This window comes from Chionomys nivalis, chromosome 5 (assembly GCF_950005125.1).
Source record: "Chionomys nivalis chromosome 5, mChiNiv1.1, whole genome shotgun sequence".
Taxonomy (NCBI): Eukaryota; Metazoa; Chordata; class Mammalia; order Rodentia; family Cricetidae; genus Chionomys; species Chionomys nivalis.
In genome coordinates this window covers 56,646,839-56,673,939 of record NC_080090.1, presented here as the reverse complement: position 1 = coordinate 56,673,939, position 27,101 = coordinate 56,646,839, and the positions used below count along the sequence as shown (strand labels likewise).

The following is a 27,101-nucleotide window of genomic DNA, read 5'->3' as shown; positions in this document are numbered from 1 at the left end:
CCCTGTGATGGAAAGAGCTGAAATATTAACTCCTGTCTTCCATGGAGCTTTCCCCTTTGTTTACATACTTTCATTTGTTTTGCCAAATTTTAGCATGTATACTTAACTCTAAATTTTATTAATGAAACTTAAACTTATTCACTCCAGATTTGTTCTGAAATATAAAGGAACTAGAATGCTTTAAACAGCTGCTGAAATCTCCCATCGTTGTGAGTTAAATTTTATGTTTCTAATTTTTATTTTTAAATCAACTTTATTGATTTAACTTAAATAACATAAAATACATATATTCTAAGTGTAAAGTTCTGGTAATATACTTTGGTGCCTTGAACTCCAGGAATCAAGAAGTTCTTAGTTTATGATCTTGTTTTTGCCTGCTGTCTCCCTTTTGAGACTTTTAGAGGGGGTGTAGGTAGTTTTAGCTGATTGGTTGGTTGTTTGATTGGTACTGCACCCCAGCAGAAGAATGGAGTAGATTCGTTCCATACTTAATTATGTGTCTTCATGGTTGTCCTTTCTCTATGAAAGAAAAAGCAATGAAAAGTCACTGTGTCTGTTATTGTTTGAAGTCAGAAGGTACTCTGACAACTGACTAGAATAAAGTGGAATCTGTTGCTAAGCAGCAGTCAGAGCGCCTAGCAACTGTGATGTCTCAAACACCAGGAATCTTAGAAGAGTCTCTTCACAGCCTGGTGGTGCATCGCACACACAGAAGGTCTGCACTCATCTGAACTAGAAGAAACTTAAGAATCTAGAAAGCCATGAGAAGGACCTTTGTGGACATCCTACCTTGGCAAAGGTGACTGTAGTGTCTAATGTCTGAAGTGACCGTTACCTTCTGTGGCTTTGCCACTTACTGTGTGATCTTAGGATTGTTCCCTGATTTCCTTTAAGCCCGCCTTCCCATCTGCTTAGTAGGTGATAGAATCTACTTCCTACATAATCTAAAATTAGGGATGTCCTTAGCCCAGCCTGCACTGTGATAAAATGTTAGCTATTGATGGAAGTTTTAGGTTGTTTATCTATTTACAAATCCGTATCAGTAATGTTTTAACTATGTATTTCTTTACAACAAAACACCCTCAAACTCAGTTTTTAGAAAAATGATTAGTTGTTGCTCATAATTTTATGTGCCATCAACTGATAATCCCTCTGCCATGTGCCCACGGTCATTTAAACGCGGGGCTCCAGCCAGCCAGCTGGGAACTGTGCTGCGTTGGTGTGTGTGATTGTGTCTCACCCCCCAGGCTCTCACATGGCTTTCCCTTGACTGAACCTGGGCTGAGGCTTCTGCCTCCCTTCCCACACGGGTCACTGTGTTAATGGTGTCGCCTTACTCATTTCGTCCCTCACCGCTCTGCTTTTCTGTACCTTTCAGGGGTCCTGCCACCCTTTTGTGGCTTTCTGAGTCTCTCTTTCCCTTTCTTTGGAATAGTCCTTTTTTATTTCTGTGACTTTTCTTCACACGGTCAGCATTTAGTCCACCATCTTACTCAATAGTTTTATTTGGTCTAAAATGTAAATCTGATTGAGTCTGATGCTTAACTAAGATTCTGCTTAAAATTCATCTCACTTGAGTTTGGAATACTCTAAAGAATGATTAGGTAATGAAAGGAAAAGTGGCATAAATCTGTACCAGGACTGATTTCAAGTATACTGGAGTCATATGACCGAGTTAGGTCCAATTCACTCAATTTAAAGTCCCTGAGACCATTCCTAAGGGACAGTGCCAGCCTTGCTTACAATGAACAGGCCATTCTGCCTCAAGGACCATGAAGAAGGCTCTGAAGTAACAGGAGTGCCTCACCCCTGCTCACACACAGAGGCCACCTGTGTGTGCTCCGTTAGCATGGAAATGTGAACGTGGTGATGGTGTTGTGTGCACTGGTGTCTTGTCTGCGTGTGTGTCTGTGTGAGGGTGTCAGAAGCCCTGGAACTGGTTACAGATGGGTGTGAGCACCCAGGTCCTTTGCAAGAGCAGCCAGTGCTCTTTACTGCTGAGCCATCTCTCCAGCCCCCAAGTAAGGGCTTTGAACCATAGGTTTTCTAGAGTAAGAAAGATGTGTGAACGTGTGAGATAGCAAAGAACCATTTTCAGCACACTCCGAATCACTTCCAGTGACTGTGTTCCCTTAGGTGTGCTCCTAGACATTAAGTCCTCCCAGTGACCATGTTCCCTTAGGTGTGCTCCTAGACATTAAGTCCTCCCAGCATTTCACACGTCATTTGGAGGCCTGGGCTTTCAGGGATTTATCAGTAAGGTACCATCTGTTCTTTACATGTTTCTATGTCTTCCTCATAAGAACCAGTTACAACTATATTGCCAATTGTGGGTATTTTTAGTCTTCCATGGAGCATGCATCATCTCTTAAAGTCTTCTAATATCAGATCATGCTTTCTTATCTTTTTTTTTTTAACATTTCTTAATAAATTAATGTCATGGGCCCCAAATCCCTGGATCCTACCTCCTTAGGGACTGGCCCAGCTTGAAGAAAGAAGGAAGCAGTCTGCAGAACAGAATGGGGTGTGGGAGGAAGAAATATCTGTGTCCCTCAGTCGCTGTGCTGCTACACAGGCACTTGTGCAGAGGGGCCAGAGAAGAGGCGGGGAAGCAGTGCCAGGCAGTCCTCAGATGAACACGGAACGGGAACCCCTGCTGTCTGCTACGGAGTCTTTGAGATATAGTTTCCTGAAGTCCCTGTCATGTGCACCTCAGTTATCATCAGCTCTACAGTGGCTGGTGACATTATCCCCTAATATATGATTAACCCTCAAATAGACTGGCGTGTGAAACAGACGCAAGGGAAACGGTGCTCTGTCCTTGGAGATCTGTATGACAGTTGGCATCAGTCCTCTTCTGGAAGTTTCTGTTAGCTGAGAGCCTAACAGTTGAACAGCTAACTGGTCAAGCACATGTGTCAGATTGTTTCATGTCATTGTCTTCACGGTGACTCTTGAATCTTAAAATACAGTAAAAAGTGGAAAAGGGAATTTAAATTTCCTTTACAAATATGTACTGAAAAAGGAAAGTGAGTGGCCTGGGCATATGGCTCAGTAGTTAGAGTGCTTATGTGCGCTTTAGTGAGGACCTGAGCTGGCATCCCAGCACCCATGTTAGAAAAAACTCAGTGTGGCAGAGAGTGCCCTAGTGTTGGGGTCGGGGACAAACAGAGACAGGTCCCAAGTTTGTGGGCTAGCTTTGGCCAGTTGGTAAGCTCCAGAGTCGTGAGAGACCCTGTCTCAAAAAATAAGGCTTAGGGGCTACAGAGGTGGTTAGGAGCACTTGTTCTTACAGAGGACCCGGGTTCAGTTCCCAGCGTCTACATGGTGGCTCACAGCTGTCTGTAGCTTCAGTTCCAAGGGATCCAGTGACCTCTTCTGCCCTCCACAAGCACCAGGCATGCACATGATATACAGATGTACATGCAGTCAAAATACTCATACAAAAAAGAAAATAATTTAAAAATATAATAAAAATAGAAGGTGGAGAGTGAAAGAGGAAGACACCAACACTAATCACTGGCCTCTGGGCTTCCACACACACCTGCACCAAACACGTACGCATGCACATCACACACACACTAATGTTAAAAATGTGCAAAGTTAAATATAAAATATTTCATAAAAATTTTAATGTAATTGCAGTCATATCAAAGAGTTCCACAATAGCCCACGTATAAGCACAATATGTATAAGGGAAATTTGAACAAAAGTTTAAAATAACATCGGGTCTAGCATTTATACATATGAAGTTATTAAGCTTAAAATTAGTGTGACTTAAGAACTTGCCTTATCAATTCCCAGTGTTGTTACATCTCAGTCTCTTTCTTTCTGTAAACTGGATTTCTTTGCAGCCTCACTAAGGCACGTGTGTAGTCACAAAACATGCTTTGCTGTCAGTTCCATTAAATGCTGTTGTGCAAAGCAGAGGGTTAGAGAGAGTTCTTTGGCAGAACAGAATCTTTTGGATAGCCATTCTTTTTTATTTTTTAATTTAATTTATTAAGCTATATATTTTTCTCTGGTCCACTCCCTTCCTCTCCATTCCCCTTCTACCCTCTCCCATGGTCTCCATGTTCCAAATTTTCTCAGGAAATCTTGTCTTTTTCTACTTCCCATGTAGATTAGGTCTTTGCATGTCTCTCTTAGCGTTCTCTTTGTTGTCTAGGTTCTCTGGGATTATGGTTTGTAGGCTGGTTTTTCTTTGCTTCATATCTAAAAGCCACTTATGAATGAGTACATAAGATATTTTTCTTTCTTGGTCTGGGTTACCTCATTCAATATGATGTTTTCTAGCTCCATCCATTTGCCTGCAAATTTCGAAATGTCATTATTTTTTCTGCTGTGTACTACTCCATTATGTAAAAGTACCACATTTTCCTTAGCCATTCTTCAGTCAAGGGGCTTTTAGGTTGTTTCCAGTTCTGGCTATAACAAACAGTACTGTTTGAGCACATGTCATTGTATAATTGAGCATCCTTTGGGTATATACCCAAAAGTGGTATTGCTGGGGTTTAAGGAAGGTTGTTTCCTAATTTTCTGAGACATCACTGTACTCTAAAGGGGTTGTACCAGCTTGCACTCCCACCAGCAATGCAAGAGTGTTCCCTTTACCCCACAACCTCTCCAGCATAAGTTGTCATCAGTCTTTTTTTATCTTGGCCATTCTTACAGGTTAAGATGGAATTTCAGAGATTTGCATTTCTCTGATGGCTAAGGATGTTGAGAATTTCCTTAAGTGTCTTTCAGCCATTTTAGATTCCTCTGTTGAGAATTCTCTGTTTAGGTCTCTACTCCATTTTTTTATTGAATTATTTGTTCTTTTGATGATCAATTTCTTGAATTCTTTGTATATTTTGGTGATCAGCTTTCTGTCTGATGTGGGGTTGGTGAAGATCTTTTCCCATTCTATAGGCTGCCGACTTGCCTTGTTTACCATGTCCTTTTTTCCTTTGCTTTACAGAAGCTTTTCAATTTCAGGAGGTCCCATTTATTAATTGTTTCTCTCTGTGTCTGTGCTACTGGGGTTCTATTTAGGAAGCAGTCTCCAGTGCTATACTTCCCACTTTCTCTTCTATTAGGTTCAGAGGATAGCCATCCTTACTGTGATGGGTCCATCGCACTAAATTATCCTATCACAAAGAAGCTTCCAAGACATAGAAACATCTGAAAATCAAAAGGAGCCCTTCACTGACATCCTGTGGTTGTTCCTGACCTACCTCCGACAATAAACTAATGCTCTTTCTTTATGTATCAAATTGTATAAGGCCAGCCTCTGATTAAGGCAAATTACTGGGGAAATGAGGGTGTTGCCTGCCCTCAGATTTTCAGTTATTCTCAAACTGTGTTCTTCAGGACAACTCAGATGTCTTCAGTACATATCAGTACCTATCCCTGATCCCTACTCCAGAGCTGCTGAAACCGAAGTTCAAAAGTTACTGAATCCACTGAAACAGAAGTCAGAGGTTACAGCCTGTGGATAAGCTTGCTCAACAGACTCCCCAAGTAATTGCAGTGTACCTCGGAAGGGCACTGGCATGGTGGCCCCACCCCCAACTCCAGCATGCTTCTTAACACTCAGGAGAGGGTGATATACTTGTGACCCTTAGTGAATTATGATGCTTGATATTCAGATGTTTGTGCAGTTCCGAGATTTGCTGACACCCTGACTTTTATGGCAGAATGAGTTAGAAATGCAGAGTGCGCTGGCTCAGAGCCCTGTGGCCAGGCATCATCTTGAGGGATCCTATTGTTAATACTGAACTACGCGGGGCGGGGGGGGGGGGGGGGGGGGGCGGACACGGGGGACGGCGCGGGGCGGGGGGCTGGCTGGGAACAGTCACGAGTCTGGGTGCCTAAATGTAACCTGCTTCAGTCTCAGGAAAGGACAGCTCCAAAGACAGTTGTGGAGAGTAGGAGGATCAGGTGCTGGCAAAGCCCCCAAAATGCATTACCCCAGACTGCTCATCCCAGAAGCGACATGTATGAAGTCTCACCTCCGGTGCCTCCGGTGCCTGAGAGCTGACTTCATTCATGACTCTGAGCTTGAGGTCCATGGTTCGTTAGACCAGTCTCTGGAGCCGGGTGTCTGTTGTAGGCTTCACTGATGGAGATGCTGAGAACGGGAATGGTCCAGGGGAATACGTGATATCTGCAGCCACAGCCCTCCGCCGTGATTAACGTTCAGGAGTTTGTGCAGACCTCCGTGCTGTGTTGTGTCCCTCTCTTTAGTGTACTTGGGAGCACCCCTCTGCCCCAGTAGTCACCTTAGGGGGTACAGATTGGGAGTCTCAGAAGGGCAGGGCAATCTGTCCAGAGCATAGACTAAAATGCTGTCTGTGACCAGCAGAGGCCGCTGGTCCACAGCTAGGAAAGTGAAGGCCTTTGGGGCTAGCAGACAGGCCCACACTATTCATCTATAGACGCAGGTTCAGCTCTTAGCCGCGCCTTCTGCGGTACCTGCTAGCACCAACTTTAAGGGCCCAGAAAGAAACTCCTCCAACACTTAAATTTTTCTTCCCCATATTTTTCTTTTTTCACCTTACATTTCCTTTTCATTGTACTTTTTGGGACATTTTACTTGATCATATTTTACACAAACTTTCATGTTTTGATTTTTAGTCATCTTCATAATCTCCATGTACTTATCTCATTTTATGTTTTTTTTTTCTTTATTGGGCAATCTTATATTTACCCTTTTTCTTTTGGTTCTCTCTACTTATTTCTTCTTTCTTTTTACCGTTAGTGATGTTTTGACTTTATCTTTCCAATTTTTAAAAAGCCTTGTATATTTTTATTGTTTATTCTTTTTATATTTATCTATTTAGTTATGAACTTTCTCATGAAATCTTTTCATTTTTCTCTTCTTTACTCCTTTTCCTTCAGTCTGTCTTCTTGTTCTCAAAGTCGAGCAGTCACCTCTGAAGGAGAAAAGACTTAATAGTTCAGGAGGCCTGTAACAAGAGCTCCCGGCAGGACTTCTGACAGAGCTGGGGGTTCCCTCTAAACTTATTTATTAAACTTCACATTTACGTTATATGCTGTATCATAAGGTGTGTTCTTATTTACAACTAATATATGGAAATTAGGTAGAATATAAAACATGGCGTGTATATATAGACACACATACACACCTGTGCCTGTGTATAGGTTGAGTATTTTAGAAGAGCATGGGGAAATAAACCTACAATGACTACCTTCATTAAGATCTGAAATTCTGAAGTAGGGGAGAATTTACTTTCATGGACACCATTTTGTTTTTATTTTATGTATTTTATGATTTCCAAATTAAATAATAAAGAATAGGAGAACTTAGGACACAAACTAAAATTGAACCATTATATATTTATGGTTTCCTTTGGTTGTGTAGGTTGAGTTATGGGCACAGAAACACGGTGACTTTCTTGTGACCCTCCTGCCTCAGACTCTCAGATTGCTGAGATTACAGGCCTACACCATCATGCTCAATAAGAACTTGATTTTCTTAAGTTTCCAGGTTCTGTTCAGACTACTTAATGCTGTCGCCGTACTTTAAGGACCTTCAGCAGCAAAGCTGCTCCATTATCAGCATGCTCAGAACTAGCAGAAAAGTTGTCTGTACCAGTGAATATAGTGCACAGTGCACAGACAAGGACAAGAATTTGAATATAGTGCACACTCCACAGACGGGAAAGAATTTGAATATAGTGCACACTCCACAGACAGGGGCAAGAATTTGAATATAGTGCACACTCCACAGACAGGGACAAGAATTTGAATATAGTGCACACTCCACAGACAGGGGCAAGAATTTGGATATAGTGCACACTCTACAGGAAAGGGCAAGAATTTGGATATAGTGCACACTCTACAGACAAGGACAAGAATTTGGATATAGTGCACACTCCACAGACAAGGACAAGAATTTGAATATAGTGCACACTCCACAGAAAAGGGCAAGAATTTAGATATAGTGCACACTCCACAGACAGGGGCAAGAATTTGGATATAGTACACAATCTACAGACAAGAACAAGAATTTGGATATAGTGCACACTCCACAGACAGGGGCAAGAATTTGGATATAGGGCACAATCCACAGACAAGGGCAAGAATTTGAATATAGTACACACTCTACAGACAAGGGCAAGAATTTGGATATAGTACACACTCTACAGACAAGGACAAGAATTTGGATATAGTGCACACTTCACAGACAGGGGCAAGAATTTGGATATAGGGCACAATCCACAGACAAGGACAAGAATTTGGATATAGTGCACACTCCACAGACAGGGGCAAGAATTTGGATATAGTGCACACTCCACAGACGGGCAAGAATTTGGATATGGGATACATTGTACAGACAGGGGTAATAACTAATTTGGATGTGTAATACATTGTACAGAGAGGGGTAATAACTAATTTGGATGTGGGATACATTGTACAGACAGGGGTAATAACTAATTTGATTCGTAGCCAAGGATGTGCCTATTCTGAGGCCTGTATGTGACTAGCAATATAGTCTTCCCAAATCTGAGGATATATGTAAATAGCAATATAGTCTTCCCAAGTCTGAGGATGTATGTGAATAGCAATATAGTCTTCCCAAGTCTGAGGATGCCAGAGCCATTGGAAACCAACAGAAGAAGCAATGTTCTTGAAATATTGATGTCTAACTTTGCAGATCTCCTTAGCTATGACTTTGGGTAGCTAGAATAAACAAAACAGTGTACTCATTTAAAAATATGCCCAAACCCAGCTAGCTTTGAGAAGCTTTTTAAATGTTTCTTGAAAAGGTAACAAGCAACAGAATTAATTTTAGGCAAGGAAAAATATTTATTTTATCCATATTGGGACAAATGTTTACATGCCTTGAAGTTGGCTTTTCAGTCTTTTGTGGTACTTGACTCTGCCAATGCTTCTCTGTGTGTACAGCATCTTATAACTGTACTCATGAAAATCTAGAAGCTCAGAGTCATCTCCAAGTGGGAATTGTTCTTATTCTAGCCCCAAAGGAATTCACCTCTCGAGTCAGGAAGACCCTTACCCTGTGGGAAGCTAGAAGTCTCTGTGGCACAAAATCTAGCTTTGCTTGTGATCCTGTGGCTAACTTGTCTGAATCTCACCTTGACTTTGGGCCTCTTATGATCAGTTTGTCCAGTCTTACATATTGTTAGTTTCTGGATTTCCCTACTTTGTTTTTTATTTTTCTTGATCTTTTTAGTCTTAAACCTGTTATCTTATTGTAACCCACCTAACTGTTCCTCACCTTTTTGCTGTGCTAAACCTATCTTGTCTTCACAGTAAGGAGTGGTGTTTGTTTGTCCTTCTCTAGGTGGTTGGGGCGAGGGCACAGCCCCATAAAGGGAGCAGTTCTAACAGTTGACATGTCCCAAGAGGAGGTAGGAAGTGAGTCAGGCATGTTGTTTTACAGAACCTTGCAGCTCTGACCGACTAGCAATCAGCCTGCTTCTTTATTTAAGACAAATACAGACACATGATTTTTTCAGAAGATACAGATTATATCATTTTGTCTCCAGACATGTCTTTGATTTTCTATAACATGTCCAGGGTTGTAGGTTTATCTACATTCAGTAAGTACACATAGAACAGTTGCTTTTATCATTAGTTCCTTAGACACATTTCAAAGAATCTGTGGACTCCATATGTTAGGGCAAGCTGGCAGCACTTGTGGTTTTGAAGAGTTAGGTAACTAGAAAATATTTGAGCCAGTTCAGGTGAATCCATGCCTTGAACAGTGTACTCTCAGTCTTTAGAGCACAAAGTGCTATTCGTAAATCAGATTATCACTGATTCTCCCCCCCCTCCTTGGGACATACCCTGCATAACCCCCTACTTAGTATGTTACTCAGCAAACTCTGAGCACAATGTAAGAGGAGGCCTCTGCTGACCTGTTGCCAAATTTCCTAGTCCCTTTTAAGTTTGCGTTGCTGCTCTAAGTATTCTGTTTGAGTTGGCTTAGGGGTGGGTGTACCAAGAAGATCCTGGAGGCATGGGCTCATAAAAAAGGTTCTAGCCTCTTTATGCTTATCACAATCTCCAGGTGTAAGGAAGATTTCGGAACAGGACTGGGTAAAATTATCTCCCTGAAAGCAGGAGGTGTAATAAGTTTTAGGACTTTCCCAAAGAGACTCAGATTGAATTTTCTCAGAGAAAGCCATTAGATGATTTATAATGTCCAAAGCCCCCAAGCATGCAGCATGCAGAGACCAAATGCGAAGGCGAGAGACAGCTTGACAGCAGTTGTAACATTCGGCTTGGCTCTGCTGCACCTGGGTCAAACTGCTGTGCTGGCTTCTTTACTTGTGCTGTTTCCAGTGGATATGGCTGTGCCACCTAGGAGTCGTTTCTGTGGGTCTCTTCTGTCCACACTCTGTATGGAGCTTGCCTTTACTGCTTTCTACACCGTCAGTTACATTTTGATTAATTTCAACATGCACTCACTGCATTGTGGGGAGATCTAGAAAGCTCTTATTCTGGTTACCCCTCCCATCACCTTGCAATGAGTTTATGAGTAATTCTTATTAGAAAATTGATAAAGAAAATGTTCGTTTTAGATCTGGATTGTGGTGTAAGTGGAGTGTTAGTAATGATATTGTTAAATTACATCTGATTTGTAAACCTACTTGCTACTAAGTTGGATTTTATGGTCAGATAATAGATCAATATGAGATCCTAAGTGCCTTTCTTTATTCTTAATAGTTAAACTGAATCAAAACTCTTTTATGCTACTAAATTAATGCAATTATACTAAATATCTGTTTATTTCAGGAATAGTACGTAAACCATAACAAGTCTACTGTATTTTGGATCTGAAGTGTCTTCTCGGTCCTCATGTTAATGACAGTTCATGGTGGTGATATTGGAAGGTGGTAGGAACTTTCAAGGGAGGCCTGGTGAGGGGTCTTAGATCACTGGGGCTATGCCCTTGAGGTGGATGATAGGATCCCGGTCATTTCTCCCTTGCTCCCTGGCCCTGAGGTGGATGATTTGCTCTGCCAGGCATTTCTGCCTGCTAGGTGGCATAATCACAGGCGTAAGAGCAAGGTATCATAGAATGAAACCTTCCAAGCTGTGAACCAAAGTGAGCTTTTTTGTGTGCTGATCATTCAGACATCTGTTGAGTGGTGGACAGGTGACTGGTGTGCAGACAAGCCAGTCTTGCAGGCTTCCAAACATACTGGAAAATTCCCAGTGATGTGCTATGACTTAGTAACTTTGCCATGGAGAAAACAAATGTTCTGCTGCTTGTGTACCCAGGGTTATTTGCTATTGCATGTTTGCTTGGATTAGTATTAAATTCTTTCTATTGAATGTAGTAATCCTTGTGATTTCTTTTGTACTTTGGCACTGCAAATTATTCTGAATGCTCATAATCTCCAGCTTTGGTTTGGCTTTATGATAATCATGTTTTTAAAACACATATTCTTTATTATAATGTTTTTTTTATTTCACTAGAGATAAACTTTAAAGGCAAAAAAATTTTTCTAATATGGTTTAAATTAATATTAGTATTTAATATATTATCTGTATATCCATTTTGTTAGTTTATATATTCTTGGCTGTATCAGGGTTAAACCTTCCTTTAAAAAATCTTACATGAGTAAAATATAAAATTTATTTATGGGCATTTCCCACTATTTTTCCATCTCTTAAAGTTTCCTTTATAAAGATCTTATTCATGTGCCCATGGGCTTATCCTGATGACCTAATCATTCTCAAAGGGTCTGCCTTCTAATTCTATACTTGATTATAGTCAAAGGCCAAGAATGCATGCTCCCCAATCTCCTAATATAATCCCATCAGGCTAGATGTCAACATAAAACATTCAGTATATAGGACTACTATGAGAATTATATGCACTGGTATGTGGTCAGTACATACATGAATGATAGGAATTCCGCCAAAATTCTTATAGATGCCCAGTGTACACATACTCTGAGAAGTAACTGCAGAGACCATTTTTTTCTGACTTCCCTGCATGCATGCTGCTGAGCTTGCTGAGAAGGTAAACTTACCTTCATTGAATTGCTTTTGACATTTTTAGAGGAAAAAGTCAGTTGGGCATCTTGGTGTGGAGCCGTGTCTGCAGTGTTTTTATTACCCCAAAGATGTGCGTCTGTGCAGCTGCTCGGCCAGTACTCACTGTCTGATGACAGCTGTGGGAAGAATGCATCCTCCCACTTGTTCTTTTATTGATTTACTGACACAGTCTTACTCTGTATCCCAGACTGGCCTTAATCACCTCATGAAGCCCTGGCCAGCCTTGACTTTGCACTACTGCTTCCCCTACTGCAGACCCACAGATGCTGGGATTTAGGTATGCAAATCCCACATGCATAGCCCACAGGTATGCTTGACAGTGCCTGACTCTACTTCATTCTTTCCTGAACTTGCTATTTTGATTTTATTTTTTGTATTTCCATGTCGTTTGTAATACTCTTATTTGTATAAAATTTTACTACGATTTTAGTTGAAATAATGCTAAACTTAAGGAGAATTATAACTTGTTAGTGCTCATCTTGAAGCCTGTCACCTTGTTGAAACCAGTTATTACTTCTCAGATTTAGTTGTAGATCTTTTTTTTACTTGGGAATCCTGTTATGTGCAAACATGTGGTTGTATTTTCTCCTTTCTGATCTAAATGCCTTTCATTTCCTTCTTGCTTCAGTGCATTGCTCTGGTGACCTCTGACAATACATCAAGATAAAAAAAAATACCTTTTTTTTTCTGAGTATATATTCTGCAGGGTGTTTTTTTTTTCAAAATCTTTTCTACATTAATTGATATGACCATGTGATCTTTTTCATAGTTTATCATCATAGTTACTACATTCTTTGACTTTTCAAATAATGAATATAAAGCTTGTGTACCTGAAATAAGTCCTACTTGGTATGTATTTTCATATGTTGATAAATGTGTTGGCTTATCTTATGTTAAGAGTTTTTGTATCTCTGTTGATGAGTGTTATTAATGGATAATTTTATTTCTTATATTATCTTTTTCTAGTTTGGGCATCACAATAATAATACCAATTTCATAAATGAAGTAATAACTAACCTCCTTATTCCAGTTTTTATTTATATACATTTATATAACCTTTAAAAATATGATTTTAGCTGGGTGGTGATAGTGCACAATTTGATCCCAGCACTTGGGAGCCAGAGGCAGGTGGATCTGTGAGTTCGAGGCCAGCCTGACTCACAAAGCAAGTTCTAGTTTAGTCAGACTTTCTTTGGACTACCAGTTCCCAAAGAATGACACGAAGACTTCTTACTAATTATGAAAGGTCGACCTTAGTTTAGACTTGTACCAACTAGCTCTTAGCAGTTAAATTAACCCATTTATATCAATCGACTTTTTGCCACATGACTTGTTACCTCTCCTTAATACTGTATGTTCCACTTCCTCTCTGTTTGTCTTGCGAATTCTGCCTCTCTGATTCCTTCCCAGAGTTCCTATCTCTGTCTGGAAGTCCTGTCTATCTTCTCCTGCCTAGATATTGGTCACTCAGTTCTTTATTAAACCAATCAGAAAATGCCTTGGGCATGCGAGATGAAACAAAAACATTTCTTCACACAACATCCCAGGGTATTTCAGAGCTGCTACACAGAGAATAAAAGACAAAAGACAAAAAAAAAAAAAAAAAAAAAAAAAACGTGATTTAAAAATCTGAATAACAGTTGTAAAATTATGTTTCTCTTTACCTTTTTTGTTTCATTAAGTAATTTTTCTTGTTTTATTTTTAATAATTGCCTAGTGACCCTTTTCCTATACAAATCCTATAACCCCTATTATAATAATTTCCAGGGATAAAATTTTTTTATGTTTTATTACTTTAAGTGAACATATGTAATAATAATAGGTTTTATTATAACATTTAATGCACTTATTTTATTTTATCCTTGTTCAAATTTCAGCAGGGAAAATAGGATCCTATGAGCTACTTTCCCATTTATTACTAGTTATTGACAGGTGCAGTCGTTTTCTTGCCCAGAACAGATAGCCACAGAAGCTATGATAGTTGACATACTTGAATAGTATTTATAAGTCCTTTTTCTCTCATATTCTGGTTCTCACATTCTTTCTGTGCCCTCTTCCATGATATTCTCTGAGCCTGGAGAATATGTAGGTTCTAGAAATATCTCATTCAATCAACTGCCCCTTATTCTCAGCACCTTGGACATCCAATTCTCTACATCCACCACCATTCATTGTAAAGAGAAGCTTCTGTGATTTATGCTGAAAGTAGTCTTTCCACCTGCATAAGAAGATGGAAAGAACCCCCATGCTCATAGTAGGATTAACATAGTAAAAATGGCCATCCTACCAAAAGCAAACTACAGATTCGGCAATCCCTATCAAATTTCCAACAAAACTCTTCACAGAACTTGAAACGACAATTCTCAACTTCATATGGAAAAAAAAAAAAAACAACAACCTAGGACAGCTAAAATAATCCAGAACAATTAAAGGACTCCTGGAGGTCTCGCCATTCCCAATTTCAAGTTGTACTACAGAGGTATAGTAATAAAAACGTCATGGTAGTGATATAAAACAAGCACGTTCATGAATGGGGTCAGATTGAAGACCCTGACATGGATCCAAACACATATGGACCCCTTCTTTTTGATAAAGAAGCCAGAAATACATACTGGGGGAAAAGCAGCATCTTTAACAAATGGTGCTGGTCAGACTGGATGGCTACATGCAGATAAATCCATGCAGATCCATACTTATAACCCTGTATAAAACTCAACTCCAAATGGATCATAGACTTCAAGTAAAACCAGATACACTGAATCTGATAGAAGAGAAAGTGGAGAATAGGCTTGAACACATTGATTGACACAGGAGACAACTTCTGGGTAGAACATGGATAACACAGGTACTAAGATCAGCCATTAATAAATGGGACCTCATGAACCTGAAAAGCTTCTGTAAGTCAAGAGACAACATCATTTGGACAAAGTGGCAGCCTACAGAATTGGAAAAGAGTCTTACCAACTCCATATCCAATAGATGTGAACTCAAGAAACTAGATATCAAAAAAAAAAACCAACCAAATAATCCAATTTAGAAATAGGATACAGATTTAAACAGAATTCTCTATAGAAGAAACTCAAATGGGTGAGAAACACTCAAAGAAATGCTCAACATCCTTAGTCTTCAGGAATTTCAAATCAAAACTACTTTGAGATTCCATCTTATACCTGTCAGAGTGACTGAGATCAATAACACAAGTGACAACTCATGCTGGCAAGGATGTGAAAGACGGGGAACACTCCTCCATTCCTGGTGGCAGTTCAAACTTGTACAGCACTATGGAAATCAGTATGGCAGTTCCTTAGAAAGTTGGGAATCAATCTACTTTATGATCCAGCTATACCATTCTTATGTATATACCCAAAGGACACTTTATCCTACCACAAGGCTTGCTCAGCTATGTTCATTGCTGCTCTATTCATAATAGTCAGAAATTAGAAACAACCCAGAGGTCCCTCAACAAAAGAATGGATAAAGAATCTGTGGTACATTTATACAATGGATTGTTGCTCGGCTGTTTAAAAGAGACATCATGAAATTTGTAGGCAAATGGATGAAACTAGAAGAAGTCATCTTAAGTATGATAACTCAGACCCAGAAACATAAATATGATATGTATTTGCTTATATATTGTTGGCAGAGGCTACTTGTTCATTTCCCGGCTGCCCAGACCCGAAATAATGATACAGAAACTATATTAATTAAAACACTGCTTGGCCTATTAGCTTATGCATATTTCTAGCTAGCTCTTATATCTTGAATTACCCCATTTTTATTCATCTGTGTATCGCCACGTGGTTGTGGCTTACTGGTAAGGTTCTGTCTGGAGTCCAGCACCTGGCGTCTCCCGCGGCAGCTATATGGCTTCTCTTTTACTCCGCCTACTCTTTCTCTACCTCTGCTTGGGATTCCTGCCTTGCCCTATTTTTCACTGCAATAGGCCTAAAGCAGCCTCTTTATTAACCAATGGTATTTATAGCATATAGAGGGGAATTCCACACCAATATGTGGAGATTAGCCATTAAATAAATGAAAGCCAACCTATAATCCATAGACCTAGAGAGGTTGGATAAAGAGGAAGGGACATGAGGTGCACACGGATCTCCCCATGAGGAAGAAATAGAATATATTTTATGGGGGCAGATTGGGATGCAAATAGGAGGATCAAGTGGAGATAGGGGGTGAGAGGGCTAAGCAAGGGAATGCAGGAAGAGAACTGAGGAAAATTTGAGGGTGGGTATGGAAACATAGTGCAGTGGTGACACCTTAAAGTACATGAAGGTGATTCTAATGGGATCCCCTAATGATAGGGGTCCCCAACTAGCGATCTCTTGACATCACAGTAGTACTGGGACTGGGTTTGTTCATTTTAGTTGTTGGTGAAGACAACCCCATGGAAATCCTTAAACAACTCAGGGTGTTTCCAGGACAATGGAATGTTCTCTCCTAACTCACTACAGGGCCCAATGGTCAAAGACAACACCCACGAGACTCACGGAACATGGAGAAGTCGAGCTGGAGCCTATATGGAGCCTTCACCCCTACATTCTCTCTAGTATATTTGGTGTGGGAAGGTACTCTGCAAACTACCAAAAGAGAAATGGAAACACTAACCCAGCCACAAAACCTTTTGCCTAAAATCTGTCCTGCCTGCAATATACACTAGGACTTGTTGGCACAGAACTTGTGTGAACAACCAGCCAACATCTGACTTGGCTCTGCATGAGTTTTCGGGGTAGGGGAATTTCTTCTTCTGTCTATACTCAACATACATCAGAATGTCACTTTTTCTTCTTGGTTCCGGCTTTCCACCTTCAGCTTTTCCTTCTCGGGATGCTGTATTTTACTTCCTACATAAACAGATGGCATAAGGAGGTCACTGTTGGTGCAAGAGTCCCACAGCTGTTCAGTCCCAAATAAACACAGAGACTTATATTAATTATAAACTGTTTGGACTATTGCTCAAGCTTATTACTAGCTAGCTCTTACAACTTAAATTAACTCATAATTCTTGTCCATGTTTAGCCATGTTGCTTAGTACCTTTACTCAGACTGACTCTGCCTTTCCTCTTCCCAGAATTCTCATAGTCTGGTCACCCTGCCTATACTTCCTGTCTGGCTACTAGCCAATCAACATTTTATTAAACCAGTATGAGTAAAAATCTTCACAGTGCACAAAGGCATCATCCCACAGCAGGTTCCCTGTCTCAATTGTACAAGACTATAAGAAAAAAAAATGGATTGTATTGGGTCTAAGAAGACTAAACAGTGACTTAGTCTCTATGTTACTCTGCTTCATCCTTGCTTCTTTTGATCTTAGCTTTCCTCTTCTATAAATTGCCCAGGACTTTAGAAGAAAGGAGAGCTGCCAACTATAAAGGGGTCCCCCTTGTGAACACAGTGGAAAGTGTGTTTTCCCCAGTTCCAGCTTTAAAAAAAAAAATCTCAGGGTAGGACTCTATGGCTTAAGCTAATTATGGTTCTGATCCTAACTAAACTAGTGTGGGCTGGGAATCAAAGTGCTAAGATTGGCTTTGACTTAGATCTACATACAGTCACCTCTTGATTTTGATTGAGGTTGAAGTTATTGGGTCATATAGAAAGTTGACAATTCCCTTGACAATCAAACGATTAGGGAAATCACTTACCTTAAAGGGAAACTGGGTATAGTCAGAGGAATATCAAGAGTTTTAAATAATAAATATCTAATATTGTATGAGCTGATATGAGAAAGACATCTGAAAAGAAGCTTTTGAGCAATTCAGTTGAAAACATGAGTAGAAATGGAGAAATGATTTGACATTTGAACATTTAAGAGGTGATATTCATGCAGTTATAAGCAAACCTTTATCAAATACAGTAGCTGTGCAAACACCAGCCAAGTAAGACACTCTCTTTTTTTGACCCTTTTGTCCTTTGCTTCCTGAGATTTCATTTTGTTTTATTTTATTGCTATATGCATGTGCTTCATTTACATAGTTATTGCCATTTGGTCACTCATCTGAACATTTTCTATCTGGGACAGAGTATAGGACATACAGTTCTTGACTTTTTGTGTTCTAAGTCATTAAACACAAAACTGCTTTTTAAAATGCATCTGTGACCTATCACCACACGTAACCAAGTGGACATAAAAATGCAGTATCCATGGATATTAAGCAGGCTGGATAACAGACCTGGGAGCACTAATATCATCTGACCTAAACTAGGGGGAATTTTCAGGTAGGAACTGGGCCTGTGTCTGACTCTGGTGCTAATGGGTGAGCTCTAACCTCATCCTTGCTTGTCTATAAGTAGAATTGTTGTGTTCAAATGATACATCCCACAAAATAACACAGCTTAATAGAATTATCCATCTGAAATACAGGTTTATAATAGTTACAGACAATAGATTTTTATATTGGCTAATGCGATACTGACCCACACTTTCATCAAAATTCATATGTCAGTGTGTAATATTTCTTTGTCTAAGAGACAGAAATAGGGAGATGGAGTTGTAGTTTACTTGAAAACTCCAACTTATCTTCTGGGCAACATTCAATGATTGCTGTCACAGCTCACAGCAACTAAGGAGGCCTATGCTGGGTCTGCATAAGAATGGGTCCCTCCACAGTCAGGAATGGGTGGAGGAGGGGCTCCAGAGACCCTCCCCCTCACTGCTGACCTGCCTGTTACTGTTAGTCAGAGTGCAGGGTAGAGGTGTCATCATTGCCTTCAGTTGTATATCTACCCACCTGACTCCAGGAGCTCATTCCAGTCTAGTGGTCACACAGATGGCCCTAGTTAAATGGGTCACAACTCAAAGCCAAAGTTGGGATTGTAGGGAAAGGACTGCTGTGGGTAGTGGTGTTGACAGGAATGAAAGGGAGAAAAGAGAGAGTAAGCAGTAGATGTATATGTAATAAGACTTTTTTTTATTGTTTTTACTGAGCTATATATTTTTCTCTGCTCCCCTTCCTTCCTCTCCCCTCCCCTTCTGCCCTCTCCCATGGTCCCCATGCTCCCAATTTACTCAGGAGATCTTGTCGTTTTCTACTTTCCATGTAGATTAGATCCATGCATGTCTCTCTTAGGATCCTCATTGTTGTCTAGGTTCTCTGGGATTGTGAATTGTAGACTGGTTTTCTTTGCTTTGTGTCTAAAAACCACTTATGAGTGAGTACATGTGATATTTGTCTTTCTAGGTCTGGATTACCTCACTTAATATGATGTTTTCTAGTTTCATCAATTTCCCCGCAAATTTCAAAATGTCATTATTTTTTTCTGCTGTGTAATACTCCATTGTGTAAATGTACCACATTTTCCTTATCCATTCTTCGGTCAAGGGGCATTTAGGCTGTTTTCAGGTTCTGGCTATGAAAAACAATGCTACTGTGAACATAGTTGAGCACGTTGTCCTTGTGGCACGATTGAGCATGCTTTGGGAATATACCCAAACGTGGTATTGCTGGGTTGTGAGGTAGGTTGCTTCCTAATTTTCTGAGAAATCACCATACTGATATCCAAAGGGGCTGTACAAGTTTGCACTCTGACCAGCAATGGAGGAGTGTTCCCTTTACCCCACATCCTCTCCAGCATAAGTTGTCATCAGTGTTTTTGATCTTGGCCATTCTTACAGGTGTAAGATGGAATCTCAGAGTTGTTTTGATTTGTATTTCTCTGATGGCTAAGGATGTTGAGCATTTCCTTAAGTGTCTTTCAACCATTTTAGATTCCTCTCTTGAGAGTTCTCTTTTAGGTCTGTACCCTATTTTTTTTTAATTGGATTACTTGATCTTTTGATGACCAATTTCTTGAATTCTTTGTATATTTTGGAGATCAGCCCTCTGTATGATGTGGGGTTGGTGAGGATCTTTTCCCATTCTGTAGGCTGCCATTTTGTTTTATTGACGTGTCCTTTGTTTTACAGAAGCTTTTCAGTTTCAGGAAGTCCCATTTATTAATCGTTCCTATCAGTGTCTGTGCTACTGGGGTTATATTTAGGAAGTGGTCTCCTGTGCCAATGCGTTCAAGTGTACTTTCCCACTTTCTCTTCTATGGGGTTCAGTGTGATTGGTTTTATTTTGAGGTCTTTGATCCATTTGAACTTGAGTTTTGTGCATGGCAAGAGATAGGGATCTACTTTCATTCTTCTACATGTTGATATCCAGTTATGCCAGCATGATTTGTTGAATATACTTTCCATTTTTCATTTTATATTTTTTATTTCTTTGTCGAATTTCAGGTGTTCTTAGGTATGTGGATTGATATTCATGTCTTTGATTAGGTTCCATTGGTCGTCCTGTTTTTATGCCAATACCAGGCTATTTTCAGTACTGTAGCTCTGTAGTAGAGTTTGAAGTCAGGGGTTGTGATGCCTCCAGAAGTTCTTTTATTGTACAGGATTGTTTTGGTTTTTTTTTTTTTTTTTTTTTTTTTGCTTTTTCATATGAAATTGAGTACCATTCTTTCGAGGTCTGTGAAGAATTTTGCTGGGATTTTGATGGGCATTGCATTGAATCTGTACATTGCTTTTGGTAAGATTGTCATTTTTCCTATGTTACTTCTACTACCCAAGAGAATGGGAGATCTTTCCACTTTCTGGTGTCTTCTTCAATTTCTTTCTTCAAAGGTTTAAAGTCTTGTCATCCAGGTCTTCCACTTGTTTGGTTAGAGTTATTCTGAGATATTTTATGCTATTTGTGGCTATTGTGAAGGGTGATGTTTCTCTGATTTCTTTCTCAGCCTGTTTATCATCTGTATAAAGGAGGGCTACCGGTTTTTTTTTTTTTTTTGAGTTAATCTTGTATTCTGCTACATACTGAAGGTGTTTATGAGTTGTAGCAATTCCTCGGTAGAATTTTTGGGGTCGATTATGTAAACTATCATATCATCAGCAAACAGAGAGAGTTTGACTTCTTCTTTTCCAATTTGTATCCCCTTGATCTCCTTTTGTTATCTTATTACTCTAGCTAGAACCTCAAGAACTATATTGAATAGATATGGAGAGAGTGGACAACCTTGTCTTGTTCCTGATTTCAGTAGGATTGTTTGAGTTTCTCTCCATTTAGTTTGATGTTGGCTGTTGGCTTGTTGTGTATTGCCTTTATTATGTTTAGGCATGTTCCTTGTATCCCTGCTCTCTCCAAGAACTTTATCATTAAGGGATGTTGTACTTTGTGAAAGGCTTTTTCAGCATCTAATGAGATGATCATGTGTTCTGTTTTGTTTTTTTGGTTTGTTTTTATGGCGGATTACGTTGACAGTTTTTTATATGTTGAACTATCGATGCATCTGTTGGATGAAGCTGACTTGATCACGGTGGATGATGGTTCTGATGTGTTCTTAGATTCGGTTTGCCAGTATTATACTGAGTATTTTTGCATCGATATTCATTGTGGTCTGTAATTCTCTTTCTTAGTAATGTCTTTGTGTGGATTGGTATCAGGGTAATTGTAGCCTCATAAAAAATGTTTGGCAATGCTCCATCTGTTTCTCTTGTGTGGAACAATTTGAGGAGTATTGGTATTAACTCCTCTTTGAAAATCTTGTGGAATTCTGCACTAAAACCATCTGGTCCTAGGCTTTTTTTTTTTTTTTTTTTTTTTGGTTGGGAGACTTTTGATGACTGTTTCTATTTTTTTAACAGTTATAGGTCTGTTTAATTTGCTTATCTGATCTTGATTTAGCTTTTGTAAATGTTATTTATCCAGAAAACTGTCCATTTCCTTCAAGTTTTTCAGTTTTGTGGAGTATAGGTTTTTGAAGTATGATCTAATGATTCTCTGGATTTCCTCCATGTCTGTTATGTCTTCCTTCTCATTTCTGATTTTAGTAATTTGGATATTCTCTCTCTGCCTTTTGGCTATTTTGGTTAAAGATTTGTCTATTTTGTTGATTTTCTCAAAGAACCAACTCTTTGTCTCATTGATTCTTTGTATTGTTTTCTTTGTTTCTATTTTGTTGATTTCATCTCTCAATTTGATTGTTTCCTGCCATCTAGTCCTCCTGGGTGAATTTGTTTCTTTTTGTTATAGAGTTTTCAAATGTTCTGCTAATTCACTAGTGTGGGATTTTTCCAACTTCTTTGTGTAGGTATTTAGTGCTATGAGCTTTCCTCTTAGCACTGCTTTCATTGTGTCCCATAAATTGGGTATGCTGTGTGGTCATTTTCATTGAATTTAGGAAGTCTTTAATTTCTTCCTTTATTTTTTACTTGACCCATTGATGATTCAATTGAGCATTGTTTAATTTCCATGTGTTTGTGGACTTTCTGAAATTAGTGTTGCTGTTGAATTCTAATTTTAAGCCATGGTGATCTGATAAGATACATGAGGTTATTCCAATTTGTTGAGGTTTGTGGTTCCATAAGGTGCTGAGAAGAAGTTATATTCTTTTATGTTTGGATGGAATGTTCTATGTCTGAAATCCATTTAAGTCATAACACCTGTTAGATCCCTTATTTTTCTGTTAATTTTCTGTCTGACAGACCTTTTCAGTGGTGAGAGTAGGGTGTTGAAGTCTCCCACTATTAGTGTGTGGAGTTTAATGTGTGATTTAAGCTTTAGAAGTGTTTCTTTTACATATGAGGGTGCCCTGCTATTTCAATATTGAGATTTCCTCTTGATGTATTTTTCCTGTGACTAATATGAAATGTCCTTATTTATCTCTTTTGCTTGGTTTTAGTTTGAAGTCTATTTTGTTAGATATTAGGATAGCTACACCAGCTTGTTTCTTAGGTCCATTTGATTGGATAATTTTTTCCCCAACCCTTTACTCTGAGATGTCTGTCTTTGAGGTTCAGGTGTGTTTCTTATATGCAGCCGAAGGATGGATTCTGTTTTCATATCCAGTCTGTTAGCCTGTGTCTTTTTATAGGTGAGTTGAGTCCATTTATATTAAGGGATATTAATGACCAGTGATTGCTAGCTCCTGTTATTTTAGTTTTTATTTTTGGTGATGTTATTGTGTGTGTTTTTCCCTTCTTTGGGATTTGCTGCTGTGAGATCATCTATTGTTTGTGTTTTTGTAGATGTAGCCAACTTCCTTGGGTTGGAGTTTTCCTTCTAGTACTTTGTGTGGGCTGGTTTGTGAATATGTATTGGTTAAATCTGGTTCTGTCATGGAATATCTTGTTTTCTCCATCTATGGTGATTGAAAGTTTTGCTGGGTATACTAGTCTGGACTGGCATCCATGGTCTCTTAGTGTCTACATAACGCTTGACTAGAACCTTCTGGCTTTCATTGTTTCCATTGAGAAGTCAGGTGTAATTCTGATAGGTCTGCCTTTATATGTTACTTGGCCTTTTTCTTTTGTAGCTCTTAGTATTCTTTCTTCATTCTGTATGTTTAGTGTTTTGATTATTATGTGGCAAGGGGACTTTTTTTTTTTATCCAATCTGTTTGGTGTATCTTCATAGACATATCTTTCTTTAGGTTGAGAAAGTTTTCTTCTATGATTTTGTCAAATATATTTTCTGTGTTTTTGAGTTGGACTTCTTCTATCCCTAATATTCTTAGGTTTGGTCTTTTAATGGTGTCCCATATTTCCTGAATATTTTGGGTTATGCTTTTGTTAGATTTAATGTTTTCTTTGACTGATAAGTCTATTTCCTCTATTATATCTTTAGTGCTTAAGATTCTTTCTTCCATCTCTTGTATTCTGTTGTTTATGCTGATCATTTTCTCATGATTTCTGTTTCTATAATACCCTCGGTTCGTGTTTTCTTTATGGTATCTATTTTGGTTTTCAAGTCTTGAATAGTTTTATCTGTTTGATTCCTTTTTCTTGGTTTTCTTTAAGGGATTTGTTGATTTTCTTCCAAATTTTTATTTGTCTTTTCTTCCATTTCCTTGAACGAATTTTTCATTTCCTCTTTAAGGGCCTCAAACATTCTCCTAAAGTTATATTTTTAGATCAGTTTCTTCTGTTTCATCTATAATAGGATGTTCAAGTCTTGCTGTTATAGGGCCACTAGTTTTTGTTGGTGTCATGTTGCTCTTTGTGGTATTGAGTATGTTCTTACCTTGTCTACCCATCTTTTCTTCTGATGGGTGTAATTGGGGCTGTGTCTCTGGTGATCAGTCTTCCAGGTACCAGCGGATCCAAGGCTCAGATGGTTTCTCCTTGTAGTTCCTTCATGAAGAGTATAAGTTATAAACTGAAATAAATCCTCTTTGCCCCAAGTTTCTTTTGATCATGGTATGGCTTAGTTATTGACAAATCTCTTTGAAGAGACACCATGACCAAAGCAACTTATAAAAGAAAGCATTTAACCAGAGGGTTGTTTATAGTTTCAGAGGGTCAGTCCATTTCCATTATGGAGATAAGCATGGCGCTGGAGTGGGGCAGTAGCTAAGAACTTACAGCTATCTGATACACAAGCCAGGGGTAGAGAGAGGGAGACTGAACTGGGTGTTGGCTTCTAAAACATCAAACTCACCCTAAGTGACATACCTCCTCCTCCAAGACCACATACCTCCTAATCTTTCCTAAACAGTCCATCAGCTAGGAACCAAACATTCTAATAGAGGAGCCTCTGAGGGTCATTTTTCTTGAGACCACTATAGTGTATATCACAGGGGACTACACAAACTAGAACACAGACCTTCAGTCAGATGTGATCTCTCTTCCTTCTTGTTCCTCCTCTCTTCTGAGTCACTCACACTTTTCTGTCTTTATGTATCGTCCATCATCCTCCTCCTTCAGGACTTAAGAACAATACATACTTTCATTCCCCCTTGAAATCCCTGCCCACCTTTTCAACTATTTGACTTTTTCCTCTTAAATCCTGTATCCTGTCATTTTACTTTTTGGTAATATTCTTTTAAAGTCATTTGATTTTCATGCTATCTACATCACTAGATTTATGGGGCCTTAAAGGAAAGTAGTAGCTTAGAAGCCTTTCACATTGTTCTCAGACCATCGTTGATATTCTTGAAGCATTTCCCGAGAGAATCCGATGATTAAGTGTGCTGCTCTTCAGGGATTTTCTTCATGTCTCTAGCAGAGATGCTGCGTTTTCCTTATGTGGAGCAGAAACAAAGAACACTGATTTGAAAATTCGTGTCTCCTAGTAACCTGAAGTAATTAAAAATGTTTATATTTTGAACCAATTTGTTCTTCATTTTCAGGACTGTTGGGGAAGATCTTAATGGCTATCCGAGATGCGTGTTTTGAAATCTCAGCCATGCAGATGGTGAGTGGTTTGCAATGAGCCATAATGTATGGAAGAATTGTTTTTTAATAAGCCTTAAACTGTGTTTAACTGTTCAGCATGCACTTGAGATTTGAATTTATTAAAATCAAAGACATACAAATTCAATAACCCGGCTGGATCTGTGGAGTAGTCCTTTAACCACAGCGCTCTGGAAGGAGAGGTGGGTGTACATTTGAAGCCAGCCTGATGTATGTGGAGAGTTCCAGGCTAGACAAAAGCAACAACAAAACAAAACAATAGTAACAAAAACCTGAACTCAAAACTTGATAATAAAAACACATTTTAGTTATTTAATCTATATAACCGTTCACTGAAATACTAACATTCAGTATATTGATAAACCTGATTCAAGTTTTGGACTTTCTTCGTTTTTTAGAACTTCAACTGAGAAGTAGGGAGCAAGACTGTTTTTGTCTTACAAATGGCAAACAGAATCAAGGTGAGGTGTGTCAGTGAGCATCCTGTGTTCTAGGTTTCTTAGCAAACAGTGAAGGAATAATGGAATATGAGCTCAGATACTTTGGCACTGTCAACCTGGGGCTAATTTCTACACTGTCCCTCAAGTGTTAATGTATTTACTCTCCCCTGTGGCTCTTAAGCCTCAAGCCCACACTCACTTAGAATTGCCTCCTGAGACAATCTCAGAAAGTCTGTGACTGGAGCTATAACACATATTTTGGTAGCAGTGGATACCTTTGTGCTCTAATCTCTGGTAAGAAATCATTATAAATATGATAAATATGAACTTATGATGGGGGCCTTATAGTGTAATGGTAAATGCAATCAATTGTTGATGTCTAGAGTCAGAGATAGCATTTTCAGAACCTAGGGTCAACTGTTTTCTGTTTCAGGCATAGACCCTGGTCAGGCATCCTTAGCCTCAGTTTCTCTTATAGGCCATGGGAATGTTAGTATTTGCCACTATGCGTTGGGCTGTGGATTATAGAGACTTTTATTAAAGTTGTATTGAATGTCATGTTTTGATGCACTAGTGGTAAAAGTTGAATGAAGGTAACAGAAAGCATTGAGTCAAACAGATTCCCTCCTTATAATAGTCAACGCTGTCCATTGTGGTCAGTCCTTCCCACCTGAGCTGCTGACTGTGTAGACTGGCAGTTCTCAGTGAGCTGCAGCCTTGGCAATAGGAGAGGACAGGCAAAGGAGGTAAAATTAGGGCTCAGACGCCTTTTCTTTAAACTGTTGTTTTAATTGGTGAGACTGTTAAACATAAAATTTTATTCCTAACTGAATTTAAAACCAACTTTGATAAGAAGTTGTTTGGTTGTGTTTCATAAGCACATATATCTTAGTCACACTTGATTTCCTGTCTAGAAGGAAGTCCTGCTGACATGTCTAAGTGCTTTATTACAAACCAGTTTTAACGATTTTTCCAAATGCTTGGGAGGGCAATAGTATAGCTTTCCATTCTCTCAATATGCTTTGAAGGACCCGTGCTTAGCAACATTTTTTTATTTGTATGTCTAATCTACCAATAAACAACATTATATTGCCTATGCCTATTTTGAAACCCTATCAAGAATAGGATTTCATTCTAAAACTTGTAGAGTAGTGAATGAGAGCGTGGTCACTGGGATCAGATTCCTGGACTGACAGAGGGCAATTTGGAGAGATGCCCCTAAGTCTTAGCAGTAACATGCTAAGTACTTAGGACTTAAGCCTTAGGACTGTGAGAATTATGAGATGGTACATGCATAAAACCTTTAATAATACTTTCTCCTTCTAAGAATAAATTATTCAAGATTTACATTTTGAAGTTAAAAGAGAAAGACAGGTATGGTGGCAAGTAGCTGTAATTCCAGCACTTGGAATGCTGAGCCAGAGCAGTCACAAGTT

At 39.1% G+C, this 27,101-nt stretch overlaps 1 protein-coding gene across 3 annotated transcripts in view; it reads left to right on the top strand.

Moving 5' to 3' along the window:
- Nme7 (NME/NM23 family member 7) overlaps nucleotides 1-27,101 on the top strand; it is a 138,476-nt gene that overhangs the window by 48,256 nt on the left and 63,119 nt on the right. For all 3 annotated transcript variants that reach the window (XM_057769355.1, XM_057769354.1, XM_057769356.1), the window contains one exon: nucleotides 25,162-25,226. In XM_057769355.1, coding sequence (XP_057625338.1) covers nucleotides 25,162-25,226 — 65 coding nt within the window. The remainder of the gene's footprint in view (nucleotides 1-25,161; nucleotides 25,227-27,101) is intronic.